Source organism: Hydra viridissima, unplaced genomic scaffold, assembly GCF_058129835.1.
Source record: "Hydra viridissima isolate aposymbiotic clone 2 unplaced genomic scaffold, HvirCarnegie_v1 scaffold_10, whole genome shotgun sequence".
NCBI classification, from domain to species: Eukaryota; Metazoa; Cnidaria; class Hydrozoa; order Anthoathecata; family Hydridae; genus Hydra; species Hydra viridissima.
In genome coordinates this window covers 10,164,442-10,191,369 of record NW_028324309.1, presented here as the reverse complement: position 1 = coordinate 10,191,369, position 26,928 = coordinate 10,164,442, and the positions used below count along the sequence as shown (strand labels likewise).

Below are 26,928 nucleotides of genomic sequence, written 5' to 3'. Positions count from 1 at the left end.
AATTATAAATAAATTAAGGGAATTATAAATATAAATAAATTTGCACTGTTTTAGTGTTAATTCTTTAGTGTTAATTTGTTTTTAAATACTAGTAATTTTTTATGAACAACTCTTTAATTGGTTATAACTTATATATGTTTATATATATATATATATATATATATATATATATATATATATATATATATATATATATATATATATATATATATATATATATATATATATATATATATATATATATATATATATATATATATATTGGAAGGAAAATCTATCATGGGATACTCCCTGGATCTGTCCCTCCTAACATTAAATAGTTAACTGTTTGATTAATTACTAATAAAAGTTTTTTTAATAGACTATTATGTCATTTTGGTTTGAATTAACTAATTTATAGCTTATAAACAATAAATATTGTCGCTTCCATTTTTTGTAAATGAGTTTTTAAACTTTGTCTCCAAAGCTGTTTTGCAGTGTTATGAGTGCTTCACAAGTGGAGTTGTACCTGTAAATATCTGAGCTGCTAATTCATAGAGTGTACTAGATTTATAAGTCACATGAAGCTTAAAACTATCCAGATATCTGTATTTTTCATTTAGAAGCATATTTAAATGAATAATGTCAAGTGGAGTATCAAGTAAACCCTCTACATTATATACTAGTTCAGTCACGTTTGACACACCTTCAAAAGAAATACCTACTCACCTAACGAATAAACCTTTACTTAGTGTTGCTAAATCAATTGATTTTTCTGATGAAAGCTTTATTTGCCAAAGTTCTTCTGATTGTATTATTTTGAATCAGAAAAAGAAAAAAGACTTGTTTTTTACTGTTAAAGATGTAAAATTTTCTGGTAAGTTGTATGAGTTTTAAAAGTGAGTTGTTTAACAAATAAGTAAATTTTATAGAGTTTTTATATATTATTAACCAATACCTTAAGGTTTAAGCCACCTAGGTCTTAATTGGAAACAATACTTTTTGATAGACTACTCAAAACAATTTGAAACATTTTTACTTTTTTTTAATTAAAATTGCATATAAGATCTAATAAATAAGTAAAAAGCATTGTTTCCCTTTTGCTTATAAAGGATATCTGAAGAAAATATTTTATTATAAAAAATTTATTGCATATTTTAGTCATGAATTTTTCCTAATAACAGTAAGTATAAAATGGTTTGCTAGTTTTTGTTAGTTAAAAGTGGTATTTATAGCTAATTTAAATTTCTGTGATGCCTATGTTAATACCTGTATATTATATTATATATATATAATTTTCACTGAAATAGATTTATTTGACTGGAAAGGTTATAAAGTTCATTCACAAGGTCCAAAAATCCCAACAGGTACAGTGGTTACATGTAATAATCACAAGATTGCATTGTTTAGGATGGGTTATGAAGTGTTTGCTATTGATGAAAACTGCCCCCATCTAGGTTTGTGTTATTATTGGTATATGTTAATAATGCATTTCAGAAGTTTTTAACAAAACAAAACAAAACAAAAAAAAGGAGGGGGGGGGGGAGTTAAAAATATAATAAAAGTAACTTCATACCATCAACTTTAATAGTTGATTCAATTAAGAGAAGCTGTCAAATCATCTATTTAAGATTTTGATTCCTTGAACTATAACTGAAACCTTATGATATAAAATCAAAAAAAAACTTTGTGTTTAATGGTATTCTATCTTTTGAAATAATGTTGTTGCAATCAATAAACCACTCTTAATAATAACTGTCATAATGTTTGTTTAACTTTTGTTTAATGATTTGTTTGTCTATTTAATTTAGGTGGGCCATTACATCTTGGAGACATTGAAACCATAGGTGAAGCTCATATATTATGTGTTATTTGCCCATGGCATAAATGGAGAATAGAACTTCAAACTGGCAAAGTTAAGTTACCCAGAGGCAGAGAAAAGCATAATGAAGTATATCCTACTCGAATTTTACACGATGGCTCAATACAAATTGGTTTCTCAGCAATATCTGATAAATTTTTTAAGATAGATGATAGTTTTGATTTCTAACAAATGTTCTTTAATGTTTTCTTTGTTTATTAATGCTCTTTTTTACAATTTAGCTTTTTCAGCTGATTGTCTTTGGCTTGGAAGATTTGAAAGAGCCAAGATTTCTCATTTCTAGTGCATTAATTTTATACTTTTTTTTAAACTTGTACAATAGGTTTTTAAAGTGCAGTATGAGTTACAATATATTGTATATTTATTGATGTGTATATACAAAAAAGATAATATTTAAGTCTTTTATTAAAAAGCAGATATTAAGATTTGTTTTTTTTTTTTTTTTCTTATTGTTAAAGTCATAAGGTCCATTTGAAATTTAGAATTTTATTGGTTCTCAGATAAAAAAAAAGATCAAAAATAAAAGAAATTTATTCATGTTATTCTTTCATGTCCTAAATTTGATTTAGTCTAATATTGTTTCAGTCAGAGTTGGCAAAAACCCGGGTTTCTGAGCAAAAACCCAACTGGGTTTTAGCTGGGTTATTGGGTTTTGGGTTTTAGGTTTTTGCTAAAACAAAATATCAAGTTTGGTACAGATTATTAGTAACAAAGTTGGATTAATGTATAGTTATATAAAAAATATATATATACAGTGGGCAAAATAATTGTCCGTACATTAATGAAAAGTATCTATATTTGATCAAAACAACATTTAAAAGTATATAGATAGTTGTAATTAAGAGTTTTTAAAGAAATATTATAATATTAAAGTAATTTTAAGTGTATTAGTTAAAAATATATTAACATATGAAAAGTTATATAAGTTTATTTGAAAAGAGTTAAAAGTTTAAACAAAAAAATTGTCCGTACACTATGTTAATTTCTAAATTAAAATTAGTTAAAATTAAATTAATATCTTGTTGGACCACCATCAGCTTCAATAACTGCTCTACAACGATTTTTTATTGATGAGACGAGTTTAGACGCAATTTCTTGATTAATTGATGACCAAACATCTAAAACCAATTCTTTGAGCTCGTTTTTATTCTTTGGAGCTCGATCTTTCATTCTTTTTTCCACCACCGACCATAAATATTCTATAGGGTTCAAATCGGGCGATTGTGCAACCCAATCCAACACGTTAATGCCATTTGCAGCAAGATATCTGGTTACAGATCCAGCTTTGTGCTCTGGATCGTTGTCATGTTGGAATATAAATTCCGTTTCAAGTCCTAATTTTCTTGCCGAAGCCACCAAATTCCGTTCTAATATGGATCTATATAAGTGTTGATCCATTTTCTCATCAATAAATTCAATTTTGCCAACACCGGACGCACTCATGCAGCCCCAAACCATAATATTTCCACCACAAAATTTAAATGTTGCCTTCAAACACTTCACATTATATTCTTCTCCGACTCTTCTATAAACTTTTGCACCACCATCAGATCCATATAAGTTAAATTTACTCTCGTCAGACCAAATAATCATATTCCAGAATGTATCATCCTTCAGAACATGTTCCTTTGCCCACTGCAACCGTTTTCTCTTGTTCACTATGCTGATGAATGATTTTCTTCGAGGCGTCCGTGCAAAAATATCGGCTTCATGCAGTCTGTTCCTAATTGTTTGTGGCGATAATTTAATATTAAATTCATTTTCCAGCTCTTTTGATACTTCTACTGCATTTTTTCTTCTATTCTGCTCGATTTTCCCAACTATGCACCTGTCAACTCTTGGCGTTGTTGATCTTTTTCTGCCTCGTTGACCATTATTTGCCACTGATTTTGTTTTTAAATACTTTTCCCATATATGTTGAACAGAGATTGGTGGTATTTTCAACATTTTTGCAACTTTTCTAATGGATAATCCATTTTCCCTATCAAAAATTACTCGTTTACGTAAGTCAATACTATATTCTTTTCTTTTTCCTTCCATCATTGCCACGTAGTTAAGAAAAGGTTTATTTTTATTTATTATAGTATCATTTAACCTAAAAGTACAAGATATTAATATAAAAATCATTTATAAACAAAATTTTACCTTTTAAATCAAATGTACGGACAATTTTTTGGTTTTAAAATTTTTAAAACTTTTAAATAAGTTAATTATAATTTAAATTGTCGGGAGAAAATTAAAGATGGTGTATCGTTTTTATTTGTTTTCTTGTGCGCTATCTATTGGTTTAATTTATTTTTTTCTATCATTTAAAGTTTTAGAGCTTTTTTCAAAAAACCTTATTTTTCATTAATGTAAGGACAATTATTTTGCCCACTGTATATATATATATATATATATATATATATATATATATATATATATATATATATATATATATATATATATAAAATTTTTATAGGTTTTCTTTTAAAATAGCTTAGTTAATAATTAGATTAGATTTTCTTCAAATGTAAAAATAATTTTAAATAGAGATAATATTTTAAAATTTTAGTTAAATTTAAAGTATAAGTAGATTACATATCATTCAAAATGCCAAAGTATCATTCAGGGGAAAGGAATAAGGCGAGTGAGTGGAATGAAAGGACCATATTAAGTGATCAATTATGTAGAGTAATATGTAATTATTGCAAAAAGAGCATAATTAAAAAAACGGGAGAGTTATGAGCCATTTGGATATGTGCAGAAAAAAGGAAGTGCTATTGATTCTGTAGAGGTATTTAGCATTATAACAATTGTTGAGCAGCATCTAATCTATAGTGTTAATGGCAACTAATTTATAAACGAAAAAATTAAAAATAAAAAAACTTAAAACCAAAAACCCAGTAAGTTGGGTTTTTTGTGGTTTTTAATCTTGGGTTTTTGGGTTTAGGTTTTTGAGTAAATACAAATGCCATAAGCACAAAAACTTAGTTCTTATTCGTGGTATTGTATGAACTTGTGGATAAAAAAACGGAAAAAAGTTTTACAGGTTAAGCAAAGGTTTGGATTCTATAGTTTTCAATAAAGTTCACAAAAAATCTCTACCAAAAGATCGGATTACACAGACTTACTAGTCTGTTTAATCAGTTCTTTTGGTGGAGATTTTTAGTTGTGAATTGAAATATTTGATCCGAAGTTCTACATTTCACAAATCGATTCGATTGAGGAGTCTCTACACGGCATTTAGCGTCTTCCGTGTCTTGTAAACAAATCTCCACGAAAAGAACGGATTAAACAGACAGACTAGTATAATAATGATGTTAAAGATTTGAATAATTTAGTGTAATAATGGTGTTAAAAATTTTAGGATTTCTGGTTTTATAAAAAGTAATTTCTCAGTGATACTTTAATAGTTACGAGTTATTTTCAAAAGTATATTTTCTAAAAAAAAGCTATGTAAAACAAAAACTTTTTTATTCGTAGCAAAATTTCTCAACAGACTTCATCTCTTTAAAGAGAATAATTAAATGGCGAATTTAAAGAAGGGTGAAGTACTTTTGGGTTCAAAAATATAACATAATGACGAACATGGAACTTGGTAATTCAGCCTAATTTTATGATGCTAAAAATGATATATTCACAGGATTTACACTTAGATTTCTTTTTTCCTTAAACATTCTGGTCCGTCGTTGCAATCTAAATACGAGTAAAGATATCATTGCATGACCGAGAAATTAATTTTTAATTAAGTAACGCTACGTTTTTGTTCCTATGAGTTCCCGACCGTGCCTAAGTACCTAGCGGATCTCGCAATTGCTCAGCTCTCTGCATAAACACACACACACACACACACATCCTGTACGTATCTATTCAAAGCATCAAAAAAATTTTAAATTCGGATACTTATTGATCACATGCATACTTTGTTCTCGCAATAAGCATTTTAATATTTAAATTGATTTTATTTATGTCAAATTGGATAAACTTTATTATTTTAATTTAATTATTTTAAATGGTATAATTTAATTAGATCATTTCTAAATTTTTGAGGCTTTTTTTAAATTTATGATGCGGGTTCTGACGCATTGTTGGGTTTTAATTAATTTTTTTTGATTTCATGTGTCAGAACCCGATGGCTGTTTTACCGATTTTGATGTCTTGCGCCAAAACCCGCGTTTTACATCTACTTTCGTCTGTTGTAAAGGATATTTGAAAATCGATAGAAAGATTTGATTAAATATTTGATAATTTGTATACGAATTTGATAACTTGTCAGATGCTTTGTGCGATGGGAGGCCTCAGTTTCATAAAACTATCGTTTAAATGTAAGAGCCTCAAGTTCCGTAAGTACACGCATAAATTCACCCATACTATTAAATTAAAATTAAGAGGACTATAAACTTGATAAACTCTTTAATAGCTGGTTTTTACAAATGTTTTCCAACACTCACGAGAAATTGGATTTTTTTACAAAAATGTATTTAAAAAATAGCTACAATTATCTTTCAGAGTAAGTTTCTTATCTTCTAAGTTTTTCAACTTTCATATTCAATCTTTTACAAATGATCTATCCTGGGTTTTGAATCTAAGAATTCTTCCTCTCCATAAGCGAAGTCAGCGACTTCTCAACAAACCTATTAAACGAAAGAGAGCTATAATTAAACGGCGCAGTATTGGACTGTAGACTGGCTGTGTCAAAATTAATTTTTTACATGTAAGTTATAAATGTGTCAAAAAACATCTCAAGCCTCTGTGACTCCTTCAAAAGCAAGCCTTTATAATTTTTCTATTTAATAATGATTTTTTATTAATAAAGATTTTAGCAAAGTGCACTACAACCTAATACACTAAATTTGATGATTCGGTTTTCAAACTTTTTACAAGATTTTCCAAATAAACCTTCGAAATATTAATCCATACTTGCTGGTTATATGATTTAAGCTTTTTTAGTGTCTTATACTGTCTAGAATTACCATGCGAAGCTTGTGCCAACGTTCCCTATAAACTTTTAAAAGGGTTCTAGTTGGGTAAACGTGCTGGCCAATGTTTGTTTGTTTGTTTATTTGTTTTGTATATATATATATATATATATATATATATATATATATATATATATATATATATATATATATATATATATATATATATATATATCTGTGTGTGTGGTATTAGTGCACTTTTGTAGACACCAACCCACCCTTCTTTTGTTGCCATTTTTAAATGATTAGATCTATTTTAAGACCAATTTCCTTTAAAGTATTTAATTTTAAGTATTTTGATTTTTATTGTCATTTGTCAATAAATAATGAAACTTCAAAAAGGAATCATAAATCCAATTAGTTTTTAAATGAAAACTTAAAATTTAAACCACAATCTTGATCACATTGTTTTGATCAGTAATTAAAATTATAACCAATTTTTCATTAAAAGAGGTGTTTGAAATAAAAAGTGAAGAATTGCAAAAGCATCTTAAAAAACACTTAATTGTTTTCAATTATAATTGTTTTCATAGTTTCCTCAAAGAAAGTTAAACATACATAAAGTTCTGTACATGACACAAGATTAAGTGAAAAACACTAATAGAAAAAAAAGTTAAATGAAACATGTGGTGTAAAATTGAAAGTAGACCTATAATTTACAAAATGGTATTCTACTTTGTCTGTATTTGACTATGATTGGTAATATAATGTATGAATTTCTATAATATTATAAATTCTCTATATAATTATAATGACTATTATGATTTTCTTAAAGTATAAACAGATTATTCAGATGTTGTTTGGAATTGTTTTTTAACTAAAAATGCATATTCAACTAAAATTTGCATTTAGTTTTCTAATTTATTATTTAACAAGATGTCTATAATACAAAGAAAACGAAAGAAGAGTCGTGTTTCACCAGACAGATGTGCTAGTTCAAAGAAATGGAAAACAGCTGATATTATCAATGAAATTCAAGAGAGTTTTTCATTTGATGGATTCATGGGATTGGACGAGTTAACAGACTATAATGAAGAAGATATTAAAGCTTTAGTTTCTGGGCAAAAGAAAAAGAAAAAGTTAGTTAATACTGAATCTTGTTTAAAAGAAGAAAAATCAACAAATGAAGTTTCTGATACTTTTAATTTTGATAAACAAGGAGGTAAAAAAGAGAAAGGTAAAAAGACTTATAATGAACAATATAAGGACAATAATGTCTCAATACTAGAGTTGGAAGACTTGCCAAAAGAAGCCTCACCTAAACTTTCAAAGAAGGAAAAACGTAAATTAAAACAGAAACTTTCTTTCAAGCGGAAACTTAAAGAACGCAGAAAACTTGCAAAGGAAATGAAAAGTAGACAAAAAGCAGGTGAAATATTGCTAGAAAATGCAAATGGGAAAGTGGAAAACATTCCTAAAGTATCTAGTGTAGATGATAACAAGGATGAAAAGGAGACTCCTTTAGAAGGTCTTTTTTTTATTTGATTTGTTTGTTATTGTAAATAGTATTGAATGTCATCTAGATCATTTTACTCACTGCCTCAGATTTTCAAAAATGTAGTTTCTGAGAAAATGTCTGTTGATGAATACCAACATTTTTGGTGTGGTTGTTAAAAGAGTTCTAAAGTTAAAAGAAAAGAAAAAATTTGTTTGCTTTGTAAGATTTATATTACATTTAGATTAAAAAACTAGAAAATTTAAAAATTGTATTTTCAATTAGTTCCAAGTAAATTGTAATAATATGCAATCATCTGCATTTCAATTTTTCAATTAATCAATTATATACCAGGGAATCTTGCAATTCAACTAAAGCATATCCAAGTATATTACAATCAATTCTTTTGCTTTGGATACAATTGAAGTAAAACATTTCTTAATTGAAAAATTGATTTCTTAACTTAACAGAATGATGGAAAATTGCTAATTTTTATTATTCTAATGAATCTCGCAACAAATTAATATGCAAAACAGTTTACTTTAAAGAAATTATATATAAATCTTTGAGTGAAAACATTCAGAATTTAAAGTTTGAAAAGTTTCCAAGTTTACATTTAAAGTGCAGCAGGATTGATTTCATTAATTGAATGGATTTACTGCTCACCAGAATAAAGTGCTGAGGATTTAAAAAATGACATAATAAAACTGCAAAGCTGATAGTTGGCTACATAGTAAGCAGATTAATTTTTTATGTTGTCAACTATGACTTTCTCTTGAAGAAATCTGAGTTTCATTTGACTGGTTGCAAATAACCGATTGCAAATTTAGCCAAAAGTTGAATCAAGCTATTATTTAAAGACTAAATATTTAATCCATGGCACACAATTTTTATTATGAAGTGCAATGTTGACTTGTAAGTTTGATAAAGCAAATTACTAATAAATCATGTAGGCTCATTGGTTGACAGCGTATGAAAAAAGTCTACTTGTTTTAAAATTACTTCAAAGCCATGGCAAGAAAAAATAAATTTTATTTATTTTTATCTCTTTTATCAATTAACGAGATTTCTTTCTCATTATTAGCTCCATACTCTTTTTGTAAAGTTAAATTTATAGATTACTTGGCCTTTTGACTATATTAGTTTGACCTTTGTGGAGTGTTTTTTATATTTTAAAATTGTTTTACATAAGTTCAGCCATACAAAACTAACCAACTTACTTAATTTAATATTTTTGGGCAATCATTTCTTCAGAAATTCATATCTTATTCAATGAAATCACACTTTTTTCTTTAAAACACATGAAATCTTTTGGACACTTTAATTTCCTGTAGTTTTTTAACCAGTAAAGATAACTGAAACTTTTGATTTACTTACCTTATGAACACATGGTATAAATTTCCAGAAAAATCTTAAGTAGTGAGTTACAAATCTAATTAGGAACTACCACGTAATACCAAATATAAAATATTATGTTTGTTGTTGTTTTTGTTCTTAAGGAGGAGATGTAAGTGATTGGTTTGGTCTAGGAGTACCAACTGAAATTTTAAAAGCCTTAAGTGAAATAAAGTTTTTCAGTCCAACACCAATACAGAAAGAAACTTTGCCACATGCCATTTTTTATCAAAAGGATATCATAGGAGCTGCTGAAACAGGTTTTTGTTTATTATATTGCAATTATGTTTGATTTATTAACAGTTATTGTTTTGTTTTCATGGTAAGGGTAACCAGACTAGTTGATACAGGGGCTACTTAATACAAAGAGGTTTTTCTTATCTTGTTTTTGTGAAAATTATTTTGTAAAATAATGTATACCCAACATTCTATTATAAAATTAGGTTATTTCTAAAATCACAACATCCCAATAACATTTCTGTTTTGGTTTGTTAAGACAGCATCTTACTTTAATTCATGAAAGGTTTGTATTTTAAATTAATTTAAGTTTTTTTGTGTGCATAAAGAATTTGTAACAATATGCATAAATACTCTTGTACAAGATTTTATCAATTTTATTGCTTATAACAAGCTTTTTTCATCAGCAACCTGAATAGGTGAACTAGATGGCATTTTTTTAGTTTCTTCTAACATATCTAGTTTCTGAGATAAGCTATCTATAATTTTGTAGAATTTTGGTTTTATATGTAATTTAATAAACTTAATATAATAATAATACTGTTTTCTGTTCAGATATTAATATATTATTCCTATTGATTGTTAAAGATCTTTATATATAATGATTGGTTGTTTAAAAAACATATCAGTCGAATATTTTCTGCTATAATTGTGGCTTATTTACAATTTTATCATAGTTAAAGCCCATTACATTGATCTATGTAAAATATATCTGTTGTATTTTTATGTAAACAAAATGAAACTTGGGTACCTCACATTATCAGTACTTTGTGCCCAAGCTTTCAGCTTGACTGGTGGAATTAAAGGAAAGCATCAATGTCTGTCTATTTTCTGCTGATATGGAGAGAACCAGTAAATCACCACAACAATTGCTATTTCTGCCCAGCTAATATTATGGATCATTATTCTAATATACAATCAGCTCTTAGGCCAGTAGTACATGATGATAAATTTCCAGTTAAGATGGAAAGAAGTCTGTGCAAGATACATTTTATCTTGTTCCTCCGAAAGATGGAATTAAGTCTGTACAAATTAAGATGGAGATAGAACTATTTGGGACAGAGAAAAGAACTTTCAAAAGACTACATTTTTAATGATGGAGCCATTGAGCTAAGAAGAGCTTGAGAATAAAGTGGAAGTTCTTGCTTCTCAATAAAAAGGTTAACACTTGCTACAGAAAGATGTCCTAGTATGTATTTATCATAAACAAAATATGAATCTTATCAGATTCTCTATTATAGATAGCCTCCTTTTCTAGTTTGCATTGATATTGAAGTTATTTAAGAGGCATTTCACAGGTCTATGCAACATCAGAGTTATGTAGTTCTTTTACATAATGGCAATTCAAAGCTATCTATTTTAACAGCACTTATTGTTCATCTAAAGGAGACTTTTGATAATATGCTAGTACTACCTCAGGCTATCAAGTATGACGCTAACCAGTGATAGATTTAAAGATCTTAAAATTGCTGTTTTTTTAAATTGGTATTTCAATGTGGATTTACAAAATTTTCTTCTGGGACAGTAAATTGGTGATGATCATTATGTGACTTGTGATTGGCTTTTAGAACAATCAACTAATCCAGAAGAAGTTAAGTGGAATTCAGTCCATTAGTGAAGGCAGCTAACATTTTATTTCCCCTTTTACATGTCAAGCTTGGTTTGATTAAAAGCTTTGTGAAAAAAAGTCTAACAAAATGCTTTCAGTACTTTCTGTGTTTCCAAAGATCTATTCCACTAATTTGAAAGAGGGTATTTTTTTGGGCTTCATATAAGTCAAATAATACAAAATTAAGGATATTCGAAAAGTCTTGATGCATTATAACTAAATGCAAGAAAGGTTTTTAAGTGGATCTGTTATGAGCACAAGTCAGTTGTATATGCTGATGGCAATCAGAATTTACTTAATTTATATAACAAACTTGGCTGATGTTTATCCCTGAAAATTCACTTTCTGTTGGACTTTCCCAATGATTACTAATGCACTAGGTTGGTGGAAAACTTCTATCAGAGGTTTCAAAGTAAATATTTGATGGCAGACTAAATTTAATAATTCTTACATGTGCTCTCTCTCTCCCTTAAGACCGTTTGTATTAACTAGCTTAGTTAGACGTCCAATTACTTTTTAACAATGGGGAAAGCACAACTAACATAGGTCTCAGTGATGTACTGAATCAGCTAGCCTCTTTTGTGCAAAGAAATTAATAATAACTTAATTGCTTTTCATGTTATGATTGTGTTCAAGCGTAGAGATATGTTAAGAACACAAGTGTATCATTGTGTTTGAGTACAGAGATTAAGAACATAAATTTATCATGTTCAAGTGTACAGATACGTTAAAAGCACAAGTGCATTTTTGTGTTCTTAACTAATTGTAGACCTTTTTTCTCTACTTTTTTTTTTTTTTTATCTAAGATGGAAAGTAAACTTAACAAAACTTGAAATACCTTTTTTTAAAAAAATTCATTAACTTTAAAATTTCGGTCCAATACAATATAAGCGTCTTTTTTTCCACTTTAAAAAAAACAAACATGAAACATACAGCAAATAAAAAGAACAGCAAAGGAAAAAAAAAATGTTTATTTTTTTGCAGTTGTTCTTTCCATTCAGCTAAAGTATGACTTTAAAATATGGTTCATCAGTTATAAATTTTGCTATAGGTTCTGTTTTGTTTATTACAGGTTCAGGAAAGACATTGGCTTTTGGAATCCCTCTTATAAAAAATATTATGGTGCTCAAAGAAAAGTATGCGAGCAAAAATTCTCTCAAAAATGCATTAGTTCCAAAAAATGCCAATGAAACAAAAAAAGAAAAGCCCTTGTTTGCATTGATACTGACTCCAACACGAGAGCTTGCTATACAAATACAAAATCATCTAAACTGTATTGCTAAGTACACTGATATATCTTGTTGCGCTGTTGTTGGAGGTTTGGCACAACCTAAACAAGAGCGATTACTAAGTAAATGTCCGGATATCGTTATTGGAACACCAGGTCGACTCTATAAGTTAATCAAAGACGGTGACCCGCATTTAAATAAATTTGAATCTATTAATTTTCTAGTTATTGATGAATGCGATCGAATGTTAGAATTTGGACATTTTAAAGAGTTAGAGGAGTTGTTGAACATTATTAATAGCACTCAGAACAAAAGGCAAACGTTTGTATTCTCTGCCACCTTGACCTTACCAGAAAAACACAAGCGTTTTGTGAAGAAGAATGAAACAACGCAACTACAGCAACTCATTGACAAAATAGGTCTCAGTGAAAAAGCGAAGCTGATCGATTTAACCACAAAACAAGTTACAGCATCGATGTTGCGTCAAATAAAAGTCATGTGCACAAACGAAGAAAAAGAAATATATCTCACATATTTCCTAATGTCGCACCCTGGTAGAACAATTGTGTTTGTAAATAGTATTTCTCTTGCTAAAAGATTGAGCTCTTTGTTTACATTGTTGAAGTTAGAACCTATAGTGTTGCATGCAGGTAAGCAACAAAAGCAGCGTTTAAAATGTCTCGAAAGATTCATCAGCAACGATAACGGATTGCTTTTTGCTACTGACGTTGCTGCTCGTGGTCTAGATATTCCAAAAGTCCAAAATGTTGTCCATTTTCAGCTGCCTAAAGATCCTAAAGTATACATTCACAGAGCTGGTCGTACAGCGCGTGCTAAAGAAAACGGTTTAAGCTTCATTCTACAAGGGCCGGAAGACTTTAGAGATTACAAAAAAATAACCGAAACCTTAAAATTGAATGCGGATATCTCTTCTCTGAATATCGATCGTGGTTTTCTTGATGGCATCAAAGTTAGAGTTGACCTTGCCAAGAAAATAGACAAAGAGGAGTACAAAGCCCGTAAAGAAAATTCCGAAAACAACTGGATGCGAAAGACAGCAAGTTCTATAGACGTTGTTGTAGATTTAGAAAATAATCACGCTTTGACCAAGCAGCAAAAAAACAGCATAAAATTTATGAAGAATGAGCTAAATCGTTTACTTAATAAACAATTGCTTCCTAAAGGATTTTCTGGGATATATCCAACAAAAAGTGGTAGTCTTGTCGTTCCTGGATTACAATGATGCAATAACGGGTTGCAATAAAAAAATGCATATGTATAGAAGCGAAAAGTTGTTAAATTGTGTCATTTTTTTAAGCTTAAAATAGCCATTTGGAGCAAAAAAACGAATTTGGTTAAAGCAGCGATAAAGTTTTCTTATTTTCAAAAGTTTAAAATCGTCATAGGAAGTAACAAGAGAAAAAAATTGATTGAAACATCTAGAGGTTGTAACTCAGACTCGTTCAGATATTAAGTATTATAGCTTTTTTAAAATGATTCTAAAGGATACGTAGGCTGAGACTTCAATAAATTTTAGCTTGCCATACGCACATATTCGAGTATATAGAGTAAAGCTCATGTTTTTTAAAGAATTTTTTGCGAAAAAAAAAACCAAGGGCAGACCTGGAGAAGACAATCCGAAAGTTATTTAAAAAGGAAAAGTTGATAATCAAGAACGTCGATATTTAAGCAAGCTTAGCCACCTACGAGTGCGATGCTGGGATTCAGTCCTCAAGACCAAGAAGACTAGTTTTGACTTTGATCTTGATCTCGGCTTTTAATTTCTTAACCTTGCAACGTTGGCTTTTGCATTGAATGGCGCTAACCCAGACTCATATTTAGTGTCAAGTAAGAATTCTATTAAATAGTCTAAAAAAGAGAGCAGTCGCAAAGTCTTTGTTTTTTTTTACTAACAAGTAGTCCAACTCTCAATGTAAATTCCATTAAAAATTAGAAATACTTACTAAATTGGTATTACTTATTAAATTGGTATTATTGCTAAATTGCAGATAGTAGACCTGAAACATGATATCGAAAAATGAGTTCTGCTAATTTATGGTTTTCAGCTCAGCAGTTTAAGTTTGCGACGAGGAAACCTTTCCAATTTTTATTGAAATTATTAAAAATAGGTTGCATAAAAAGTGGATTGACATCGTCATAGTGACACTGTCGGAACGTGAAAAGAACTTTTCAACAAAAAGGTTGCGTACAGGGTTACGCACCAGCTTAAAAACTTACCGTAGCCTGGAGCTCATCGGATCATAATAAACATCTGCATATTTAATTCAGGTATTTAATCGGCACATTTTTATTAAAATAAGAAGTAAAAAAATTTTTTTACTAGTAAAGCAACGAAAATATTTACAAATTTTCCAAATAAGAATTTTATGATATACATTTTACATTGAAATAAAAAAAACACTTTTTTTCTTCTGCTCATAATCAATTCAAGTTGCGTGTACTTTTTACATGCGCCAACTTTTTTAACATTTAAACATTTTGCCACGAATACTTCTTAGACAGCCTTATACTGCATTCAGTTAACAAGCGGTTACACCAGCTTACCGACCTGAAGCACGACAGCTTTTTGTGTTACTCCACAATTATCGTTTCGTGATGAAATTTTAATAAATCCATCATTTCCCCAGCTCGGAGACCAAGAGTTTTTTATCAACCAATAATCTTCGCCATTTTCTTCTCCGTAGCCAATCAACAAAGCTGCGTGATCTAATCTATTATCTAATGAAAATAACAAATCTAATCTATTATCTAATGAAAATAAAACCATAAATAATGTCTTACCACAAATTAAAAATTTGTATTTTTTTAATATTAATATCGCTCTGATGCTACTGTAAAAAAAACCCACTTCATAACAACTCTGATGTCGTTATAACAAAGCTATTTCATAACAACTCACCGCAATCTTCATCAAAGTAAACTCCCTTATTGTAAAACTTAAAGGATCTTGGTTGAGTGTTAATCAGAACAGTTACTGGCCCATATAGAGCAAGCGCCATTTTTAGTTCCGTAACATTCCCGCTACTGATATTATAATAATTTGAGATCACTGCTCCGGTCGTCGTATTTTTAAAGTGGCAATAACCTTCCTATGAAAGGAACGTCAATAGTTTATACTGTTAACATATTACCAATTAACAAGTAAAGAAAATTTTCCATAAATAAAAGCGTAAACATAAAAAAATTGTAACAAAATTACTTGAGCAAGGTATTTCCCGTAGCTTTCTTGAGTGGAAATTCCACCATGTTTCATAATCCATTGCATCGCTCGATATGGATAGCCTCCCTTACAACCCTTATTACCAAAACCCCACGAGCAGTCAATGATCTGCTGTTCGGATAAGTCCACCAGATCACCTGTCTAATACATACATACATACATACATACATACATACATACATACATACATACATACATACATACATACATACATACATACATACGTACATACATACATACATACATACATACATACATACATACATACATACATACATACATACATACATACATACATACATACATACATACATACATACATACATACATACACACATATATGTGTGAGCGTATATGCATACCCGGTTAATATTCTTTAGAAAACCTCTAGAAATTCCATAAACTTTTGGGATTCTATTACAGTCTTATCTTCTATAACTTCTTTTGGATTCATATTGAACTCATACACTTTAAAGAATTTTTTTATTCTGGGTAATACATAGACACGCATCATATATGATATAACACTTCTTGTGTTATATGTAACACACTTCTTGTGTGATATATAAGTATAACAAATGAATAAATTGTTAACAAACTTTTAAATATAGCGCGCCTTCAATCGCTCCTGTGACTGCATAAGCGTAGCAAGATCCGCATATTCCTTGGCTCCTAACATCTGTTACTGCACCTATTTTGACAATTTAAAGCATAACAAATATGTTTAAAGGGAGTGAGGGGGAGAGTGTTTTGCCATGGGGTATAAACTTTAATATAATATTTCTATTATTAATACATTTAAAATAATATTTTTGAGATAAATTATTTACTGTTAAATTATTTTCGTATTAAATACATTATTTAATAAAATATTTACATTACTGATGCAATAATTAAACTTTTTACTATTATTATATTAACATTTACTATTTCAATCAAAAAAAAAATAAAAGCATACAAAAAAAAGGATGTTACTTACCGTATTCTCTCCAATCAAGTTTGAGAGGAATTGGTGTGATTGTAAAATCGATATTGGGAGGAATAAATTTTTTTGCTTTATCATCATGATACGATTCGTTCAGCAATCCTTTGTAAAGGTTCATTTCTTTATCTGTAATGTCGGCAAAATGATTGACATGGAGTTTGTAAGTCAAGTGTTTGCGATTGAGCGCATTGATGAATCTAAATAAAACACCGTTTTCGGTTTTTTTGATGCCGCAAGAAGAAGATCATAAAAGTTAAATTAAAGGGGTGATAATAATACCAATGTAATAATTCCAATACCAATGTAATAATTCCAATACCAATGTAATAATTCCAATACCAATGTAATAATTCCAATACCAATGTAATAATTCCAATACCAATGTAATACTGATATTAGATTTTTAAAATTAGAATATAGACAAATAGTTCCACAGAACAGAGAATACAGCAACATAAATCTTTTACCTCATATTATGTCTAAATATATCTTTTCTTTTCACGTGTTCTGCATGATCTATATAATCCTTGCTAAAACTATCCTTAAACTGGTCGAACAATGTTTCGATAACAAACTCAAAATGTTTTTTTTGCATTTTCGAGTCTTCTGTTTTTAAACTCGATAAATTGTAGTTTGAATAGTTTGCCTGTTCCTGAGGCTCGTTTTGATGGTTTGAGATGAATTCGTACATAGGGTTAAAAGAAGATACACTAGTTTCTTTTGCGTCTGTACTTTCTATCTCAAAACAATGGAGTTCTAAAAGCAAATTAACTAATATACTTTAATGCAATAAAAAGATAACATAATTGACTAATAGTTGTAATGCAATACAAAGTAGTATTATCAACTTATACAAAGTATTATCAACTTATACAAAGTAGTATCAACTTATAGCTTGTAATGTAAAATAACTTAGTTCATTCAAATAAATTTCTTCACTTTTATAAAAAATATTATTATTGGGAAATATTTTTTTTATTTGGAGCTTAATTGAAAACTTTATGCTACTGTGAGTTCAAGCTTCAAAGAATAAAAACGAATGACTATTAAAATACGATTATTACAAAATACCTGTTGGGATTTCAAAGCACTCAAAGTCGAAATTCCATTCCATGAAAGAGTTGTAGACGAGTATGTACTTGTCATAGTACGATGTGAGCAAAGTGTCATACCCCATCATCTCATAAAGCAGCGGTTTAGGAGCAACACTTCTGGTTGTGTACAAGGTGTATGAATTTACTTTCGTTAGAATGGTAAATGTGTGTTCCCATTTCCAACATGGCATACTGTCGTTAAGTCTGAATTCCCCTTTAAACTAAAAAAACACCTCTTTAAATTTTTTTTTTGATTTTTTTTTTTTTCCTCTTTTTTTTTTTTTTTTTCTTTTTCTCCTTTCCTTTTTTTTAAAAATTTTTGATGATTTACTTCTTCTTGATATTTTTATTTCTAATTAGATTACTTTTCATCGTTATTTAGTTAGTTTGTAAAAATATACTTGTAATAAGTAACATAACATATTTTCACTTAACGCATTTTCTATAAAGAGGGCATTATTCAGGCTAAAATCCTATTGTACAACTAAATTTTCTACTGTAATTATTCGTTCCAAAAATTTTTATTAAACAATTAAATCTAAAACCTTAAATAACTTTGGAGATGGCACCATACTTTGGGCTTTAATCGGAAATTTCTTAGTCCCAACATGATGTAAACATCCTTTAAACGTTTTATGAAGCTTCTCCGAGTACTCGGGAACAACTTTAGCAGCAAATCCAAATTCTCCTATATCTTCACGTTGATATGTGCGATCCATTCCTAATATGGATAAAAGTAGTTTTCTGACGTAATACAATTTTTTTTTTCTGTATATAGTAACCATGTGAGTACTTTTTATCACAGTTGACATATTAAAAGCAAAAATTATCAAATCATTACATTTTCTTTAGTTTACTTAAATAGAGAGTTTAAAAAATTATGTCCGTTGTTTCGAAAATAATATTTTTAGTTTCTTAACTTATCTTAAAAAAAAAAAAAAACCATTGTCACATTTTTCAATTTTTTTAACTCAACGATTTTTCATGTTCTGGAAAAATTAAGTTATAAACTGTTGGATCATAAAACAACAACTTTTTTATTTACAATAAAACATCAGGACCAACAAGTTTTTCTACTTATCACAATGTAGTAATACCTCCATAATAATCTATTCTGCTCATTTTGTTAACTCCAGAATACCAGGCTTCAAACGGCTCTTCAATGCCCCCGTAAGGTAATTTTAGTACCCCCGTCGTGTGGTAGTTTTTCGGAAACGATAGTTTTGGCTTAAACTCAACATCATCGTTAAGTTCGCGACGGTGCTTGTTCACAAATTTATGATGCTCAAAGAGTATGGAACCTGCTAATTGATATTGCCCAACAAGTACTACTCCTGCTTAGAGAAAGAAAACCAAAACTTGAACATATTGTTATTTGCCAGAAACTTACTTTACAATTCGGGACTTTTCATCCAATTTTAATAAGTATCTGACACAAAAATGCATTTGTATAAGTTTAGAGAATTTAGTTAAAAGGAATAAAGTAACTTAAAAAAAAAAGTTCTTGCTTTTTTTTGCTTTTTTTTTTTTGTTTTATGAGTTTTTTATGCTAAGGTCTGATTTCAGTCTTATTTCAAACGATGAATATGCAGACAAATATTTTTTCATAATTTTTGGAGGCACCCCAGTTGTTAATTATTCAAGAGTTATATTTGGTTTTATTGGTCTTATTGTTGTTTGGCGGGATGTTGTGAATTTAAAAGGAAAAAATGTGCTCGTGTTTATCAAAGCATGACAAAACGCTGTAAGCATTTTGATGACGTTTTAGATTTTTTATTATTTTATTGGCATGTTTAAGGCCAAAAAATAATTATTATTTAAAACCAACAAATTACAGGGTTCTAAGGATTCTTAGTGTAAATGATGTAATGGTGTTAGGAATAGCTTTTTCAAGAAAGTTTGAACTTTAAAACTGAAACCAACTTGCTCAACGAAACTTCTTGAGTACTTACCGGTCGAGAGCAGTAACATCAGACAGCGACAAAAGAAAGATGAGTTAAGTGCAAAATTCTTTTTCGCTTCTTCCACATTATCTTTCTCTTCATTAGTCATATAAGTTTTTGCGGTATCCCATCAAATATTTGCAAAGATTTTATAAGAGTAGTAAAAGAAATTTACAAATAGTAAATCATAAAGGATATATAAAGCAATTTTGTTGTGTTAAATGTTTCTGTTTATAAAAGATCCAAAATCCGCCATAATGCACGCAGCTAGATAAGTTTTCAGTAATGAAACGCTTGATTAAGTGCAGCGCAACAAGCGCACTTGATACATGATATTGAAATAAATTTTTCAAATAGTAATATCGGAAAACTGGCAAAAGCCTAATATTTATAGTTCACTTCCAGCCCCTGGAAATTTTTATTAACAAACTTGATATGGCAAAACGAGTTTGAAATTTGCATACTGTTTTACAATCCCCTGAAATTATAAATAAATTCAACTCGTTTTTAAAAAGCTTTAAAAAAAAGAATTTAAAAACATGTATTATTTAATATACAATAAATTTTGCATTTGTAATGTGTAAAAACAAAAAAAAGACTGAGAATGGGAGTTTCTTGTTCTTACACATTGTAAACCACACATACAAAGCTATGCACTAATGTGGGCGTTACATCACAAGCATGCATACACAGATTCCTACTCACATATTACTTTATTGCGCTATGTTGATATATTCATTTTTTTGGAGGAATTATTATTACAGCAATCTTAGTTACTTAATAAGAATATATTAGCGAAGCAAACTGGAGTGTTATGCTGAATAGTGAGCTTATGTATTATGAATTATATTTACTTATGTATATATTTTTTGTCAATGTTTTTGTGGGCATTATAAATATATTAAGCAATCATGTTTTTTTTCATTTAAAAACTTTTCCACTCAAAAAAATGTTTATCATAAAAACAACTTTTTCATTTAAGATTAAAATATTTAAGCTTAAGGTTTTATTTGTAAATTTGTAATTTCTGCTTTTGGAAGCCACAACAAGCATAATACGTTTAAGTAACAAAGAAAAACCCTTGAGAAACACGTGTTCATAACATCATTGTTTTCCCAGAGCACTCTTTGCTACGTGATAATAATCTTATTTGTAACTGTGACTGATTATTTCGACAGTTCCAATTATATTGAAATTTTCATTAAAAGTTGTGAATGTTATTCGATTATTTTAATGAAATATTCTGCAACTCAGTTCTCAAAAAATTTCAAAGTTCTGTTTCATTTGAAAACCATAATAGTAGTTGACAGCAATTCTTGGGTAGAGTTACTTTCTTCTGCTGAAAGTCACAGTATAAATCTTTAAGAATTGCAAACTACTAATTTTATCTTTGAGAAACTTGCACTACTCAAAGATTCTCAAAGATAAACTTTAATGTTAGCACAAAATCTGTGTGTTGCTTTATAAATCATGTATTACTTTAATTACACAAATCAAGGCTTTAGTTTTAGTTTTCGAATAACATTTAATTCAATAAATCAAATTATATGAATGAAAGACTTTTATAGATATAGAAAATAAATAGATGTAAGTATTTCATATAAGAAATAAAAAACCTAATATTTCAAAAACACTTTCCGAAAATGAACAAAATGAACACAATTACATGAAACTAATATCATATATATATATATATATATATATATATATATATATATATATATATATATATATATATATATATATATATATATATATATATTACAGGAGAACTTATAATGATTTGTAAATAATTTAAATATCATTATATTTCCATTTTGATATATTTTTTAAAAAGAATAAAGTTTTTAAGAGTTGTTATGAACTTGTCATTAAAAATAAAATAAAAAAAAACAGAAAATTAAATATAATAATATCCATTAATTTACACGTTAAGCGCATATTAAACTCTTGGAGCTAACGTTTCCTGTTTCGATGCATCCGATAAATGATTCGGAATTTTCGATGCATCCGATAAAAGATTCGGAACATGAGCTCCACATCTATTTTCTAAATACAAAAGCTCCGAACGGGTGAAACCCGTTGTTTATTTTAACATTTTATCTCTCGAAAAATTTGTTAAGACTTAATAATTGATAACTTTTTTAAACTTGTAAGAAAATATACAAGTTTATTTAAAAGATTTATGAAAATTTAAAATTTATAAAAATTACCTTTTACAAAGAAATAAAAGGTCCTGGCAGCAAATTCTAGTGGAATAAAAACTTAAAAGTAACTATTTCTTTGAAAAATATTTTTATTTTTTAAAAGTCCGCGATTAACCTATCAAATTCAAAATCTTGGCAAAATTTATTTAGCCTAAAAAAGTCTTTATTATCTGCAAAAAGCCAATTGTTAAACATTGTATTTCGTAAACTCGTCTTTTTCTTCGTTGTGAGTTCCTCAAATTTATATGAAAGTGAGGAGGTTTCTTAGAAACTCATAAAAACCTCCTCTAATGTAACCGAGGTATTCTTTTTAGGTAAGTTTGCTTAGCCTCGTGCATTAAGAAAAATTCCATGGAAAACTCTATTTTTGCAAAACTCTTTTGTATTTAGAAGTTGTACACTAATTGGTCGTGTAATAGAAACCATACAGCATAAATATTTTATAACAAAAGAGCCAGAAAAAACTCAGCAAAATTTTTACGGAAGTTCTCCAACTCATAAATTTTGAATGCGGTACCTTATTTTATTTTTTCGCATATAATTTATCACAAAGTAGATGAACAAAGAAATGATGAACAGATAGCTTACAAGTGTAAAGAAGGAAAAACAAATCAGGTATTTAAACTGATTTTTCCTGATTACCTGACTTTTTCAAATAATCACACTCACAAAATTATTATAATAAACAAACAAAAATGTTGCTGGTTCATAAAAAATATTAAAACTCAACTGAAAGGCTCTTGTATACTAAGTGAAAAAAACAAATTTTAAAAATATTTTTTCATCGGTTTTAACATTTGTAGGATAACCAATATTCAGTGGTAACAACTGCATACTTTAAAAACTTGGGGAAAAAAACAATAAAAAAACAAACGGAGAATATGCCTTTGAAATTAGGGACAAAAGGTCACGTATTTGTATAAATATGTGATCTTTTGTCTCGTCCTTTTAACAAAGAGAATAACTTCATGATTTTAACAAAGAGAATAACTTCATCAACAAAAGCAAATTGTTTAACATAAAATAAAGAAATTCAGATTTAATAAGTTATTTTATCGATAGTAGAAATGCCTAATAAAAGGTTCCACTGAACAAGAAATCCTTAAAAAAAGGAATGCTCACCAGAGCGTAAGGGAATTAAACAAGACTTCGTTATATGAGATTTTTAACCTCAATCATTTGAGTTGAACAAAGATCTTAAACCAATTAAAATCTTTAAAAAAAAAGAAAATTTATGAGATGAGCATTGAATAATATGAGCCCAAATATAATTAAACCAAAGTGTCACGTCACACAAAAAAAAGAAAGAAAAAAAAAAAATTAATGAATTTTCATTTTAACTTAGTTATGTTTCATACCGATTTGAAATCTCAAGCCAGTATGAGTTTTTTTGGATCTTGTAAAAAAGGCCTCCTGAGAAGTCGCTAAATTTTATACAATATTTTTTCAAGTTAATAGATATCTGTTTTTAGAAAAAAAGTTTTCAAAAAAGCGTAGATATAAAAATAAACTGATGTCATAAAGTGGCGCGATTCCCCTATTGTTCGTTTCCTCTGCAAAAAAATATCACCCACCCGCGTTTAATGTTACCCACACGCATTCCACACGCGTTTAATGTTTAAATATCTTAAAAAATTAAATCTCTGAAATAAAATGACATCGTTACAATTTATTCAGTTTCTTAGCTGAAGAAGCTTTCTAAGTCTTCCAAAAAACATAAACCTTTTGTGGCATTTAACAAACCTTTGGATTAACAAGAAAGATTTTCTATTAATACGATTCCAAAGCAAAAATGATTTATTTGCACAAGCTGCAGAAAATTCGATAGCTCCTATTAGCCTTTAAAAAAAAAGTCACTTGAAATTTAAGTATCTTATTACGCCATTTAAGTTCGAAATTAAATAAAGTTAATACTTTCAGAAAATAAAACTTAAACAAATTAAATAAGAAAAGAAGAGGTCTTGTAGCTAAATTAAATACTTTTTAACCTGATCTAGTATTTGTAACAGAAAAGGAATCTTTTTTTACATTTTTCTTTCTACTTCTTCTTCCTTTAAAAATAGAATAAAAAAAACTTTTAACACATTACAATTTTTTGAAAAGAAGCGAAAGATTTTCTGACAATTTAAGGATACCATAGTTTTCGACTAAAATAGAAATTCATTTAAAAGATTTTTTTTATATTTATATTTGAACTTTCAAAACAACTATGTTTTTCCACAGCTGCTCGCAGATTGAGTTTGTAAGTGTAATTAATGCATAGCGGCTGAAAAATTTAAAATGGCGGTCAGTCTAAAATATCATTAGTCTATAGAATTCAATTCAAAAAACAAAATAAAATAAATCTTATTCATCAGATATTTTCTTAAAACATAAGTTATAATAACTTTATTTCTGTAATGACTTGATAGCTTAGTATTTAATTCTCAAAAGCACTAGATTTAGTTTCAAACTATACTTTATTTCTAATATACTGTTTTTTTGTACATTTTTTAAGATCTGTCAATTTCAAAAATGCTCACGGCAAATATCCCGCGGATTTCTAGTAAGCAAGAGCTTGCAGCCAACATCCCGCGAATAACAAATAAGGTAGAATTTATTGTTAACGGCAATTTAAAATCTGAAAATTCGACTTTAAGCTTGGGACCCGTTGAATGTACCCGTAGTATAATTAATGAACCTGAGTTTGTAAAAATCAATGTCTGCGGTATGTTTTACGAGACATTAGAACGTACACTAATGAGATTTCCGAACACACTTCTTGGAGACCGAGCGAAGCGAGAGCAATATTATATAAGATCACGTGACAGCTACTTTTTTGACCGTAATCGGCATGCCTTTGAAGCCATTTTATTTTATTATCAAAGTGGTGGAGTTTTAATCCGCCCTCGAAATATTCCGATGTCATTGTTTGCACAAGAAGTTTCATTTTTTGAGCTTGGTGAGGAGGTATTTTTTAAACTTCAAGAAGATGAAGGATATATTCATGATAGGAAACGAGAAGAGCCAAAACGAAAATGGCAACAGAAACTGTGGAATCTTTTTGAATATCCAGAGACAAGTTTGGCAGCAAGATTCTTGTCTATTTGGTCAGTATTCGTCATAACATTGTCAATATGTCTTTTTTGCTTAGAAACATTGCCTGCACTTGCAACGAATTCTAACAGAACTGACCTTAAATCAAACATGGGAAGTGAAAACCGTTTTCGGGAACCTTGGTTTACATTTGAGTTAAGCTGTATTGCGTGGTTCACTTTTGAATATATTATGCGACTTATATCTTCACCTTGTCCGTGGAAGTTTTTAAAATCAATTTTAAACTTTATTGATCTTTTAGCAATTTTACCGTACTTTATCACATTATCTTTTGATGCGTTCAATACTGCGCCGCTTTCGGTATTACGTGTTGTCAGGCTTGTGAGAGCCTTTAGAATATTTAAGTTATCCAGGCATTCACTTGGTTTGAGAATCCTTGGATATACTTTAAAAGCAAGTTTAAGCGAGTTGGGAATGCTTTGTTTTTTTCTTGTTCTGGGAATAATTTTATTTTCTAGCGCAATTTTTTATGCTGAGCAAGGCCATAACGATCAATTCCAAAGTATACCAGATACATTCTGGTTTAGCCTGGTTACTATGACTACTGTAGGATATGGAGATAAAGTACCTAAAACATTAATAGGGAAGCTGCTTGGGAGTATGTGCGCAATAGTGGGAGTCCTGATGATTGCTCTACCTGTACCAGTTATTGTATCAAACTTCGAGTTCTTTTATAAAAGAGATTGCATTAATTATGAAACAGCAAAAAAGAAAAGTCATACAGCAGAATTATTGAAAAAAAACAACTCCCTTCTTGAAGGGTACGAAGACATATAAAATGTTTTTAAGTACCATGACAAGTACAATGAATTCAATACTATATATATATATATATATATATATACATATATATATATATATATATATATATATATATATATATATATATATATATATATATATATATATATATATATATATATATATATATATATATATATATACATTACATATAATACATTACACAACTACACACACACACATATATATTATACATAAACAGCATACATATATAACATTAACTTTATATAGCATATAAACATGAAATTATATTTAACACGTATACATAACACCTACTGTACATAGCATATAATTATAATACATACTGTATATAGCATATAATTATAAAATTTATAAAAAACTTATATAAATAAGGTATATAGAGACTACAGAATGCATGATTACTAACAACCAATGCTTACTTACAGTAATTATTTCATATATACATATAATTTCAAACTAAAGTAAAATTTGCTTAAAATCTCTTTGATATGCTTCCTTAAAACTCGCCAAATAAAAACTTTATTATAATTTGTTATCATTTTTTTACGTTGTATCAAGTTTTTTTTTAATGATTAAAATTTTAACGTTGCACATTTTGTTGTCCTTTTGTTTTTTTGCAAATTTCATCAAATCCCTTTTTATGAATTTTAGACTTTACTTAATTTTTTTCAAAGTAACAAACAGTTTTGTAAGAAATATAGAATCTATAATGACTTTGGGTTTCGTTTGTTGTGTACTTTTAAAAGTAAAATCATGAGACTAAAAAAACAAAAAGCTGATGGAAAAATTAGAAAAATTTAGAACAAAAAAATTTGAATTTACTACTTATCAACAGTAAAACGTTTTCAAACA

At 28.6% G+C, this 26,928-nt stretch overlaps 4 protein-coding genes across 5 annotated transcripts; 3 read left to right on the top strand and 1 right to left on the bottom strand.

The window, feature by feature from the left end:
• Positions 1-340: 340 nt before the first annotated feature.
• On the top strand, positions 341-2,161 carry LOC145181576 (cholesterol 7-desaturase nvd-like). Its single transcript, XM_080056703.2, has 3 exons — positions 341-856; positions 1,290-1,436; positions 1,791-2,161. The coding sequence occupies exons 1-3, from the start codon at positions 622-624 to the stop codon at positions 2,027-2,029; spliced, it is 621 nt and encodes a 206-aa protein (XP_079912829.2). The 5' UTR covers positions 341-621; the 3' UTR covers positions 2,030-2,161.
• Positions 2,162-7,599: 5,438 nt separating this feature from the next.
• LOC145181090 (ATP-dependent RNA helicase DDX24-like) lies at positions 7,600-14,619 on the top strand. The gene is made up of 3 exons (XM_090099659.1): positions 7,600-8,290; positions 9,757-9,912; positions 12,571-14,619. The coding sequence occupies exons 1-3, from the start codon at positions 7,699-7,701 to the stop codon at positions 13,968-13,970; spliced, it is 2,148 nt and encodes a 715-aa protein (XP_089955785.1). The 5' UTR covers positions 7,600-7,698; the 3' UTR covers positions 13,971-14,619.
• Positions 14,620-15,004: 385 nt separating this feature from the next.
• LOC145181653 (counting factor associated protein D-like) lies at positions 15,005-20,450 on the bottom strand. Of its 2 annotated transcripts, none has more exons than XM_080056790.2 (10): positions 20,000-20,450; positions 19,145-19,381; positions 18,593-18,768; positions 18,025-18,268; positions 17,421-17,709; positions 16,948-17,150; positions 16,568-16,659; positions 15,948-16,109; positions 15,648-15,837; positions 15,005-15,466 (listed from the first exon to the last, which is right to left on the bottom strand). In XM_080056790.2, the coding sequence occupies exons 1-10, from the start codon at positions 20,097-20,099 to the stop codon at positions 15,279-15,281; spliced, it is 1,881 nt and encodes a 626-aa protein (XP_079912916.2). In that variant the 5' UTR covers positions 20,100-20,450; the 3' UTR covers positions 15,005-15,278. The 2 variants fall into 2 exon arrangements, with proteins under 2 accessions (XP_079912916.2, XP_079912915.2); XM_080056789.2 differs by having other exon boundaries at positions 19,145-19,384; positions 20,000-20,296.
• Positions 20,451-21,833: 1,383 nt separating this feature from the next.
• LOC145182055 (potassium voltage-gated channel subfamily A member 1-like) lies at positions 21,834-26,118 on the top strand. Its single transcript, XM_080057298.2, has 2 exons — positions 21,834-22,812; positions 24,695-26,118. The coding sequence occupies exon 2, from the start codon at positions 24,712-24,714 to the stop codon at positions 26,068-26,070; it is 1,359 nt and encodes a 452-aa protein (XP_079913424.2). The 5' UTR covers positions 21,834-22,812; positions 24,695-24,711; the 3' UTR covers positions 26,071-26,118.
• Positions 26,119-26,928: the final 810 nt, after the last annotated feature.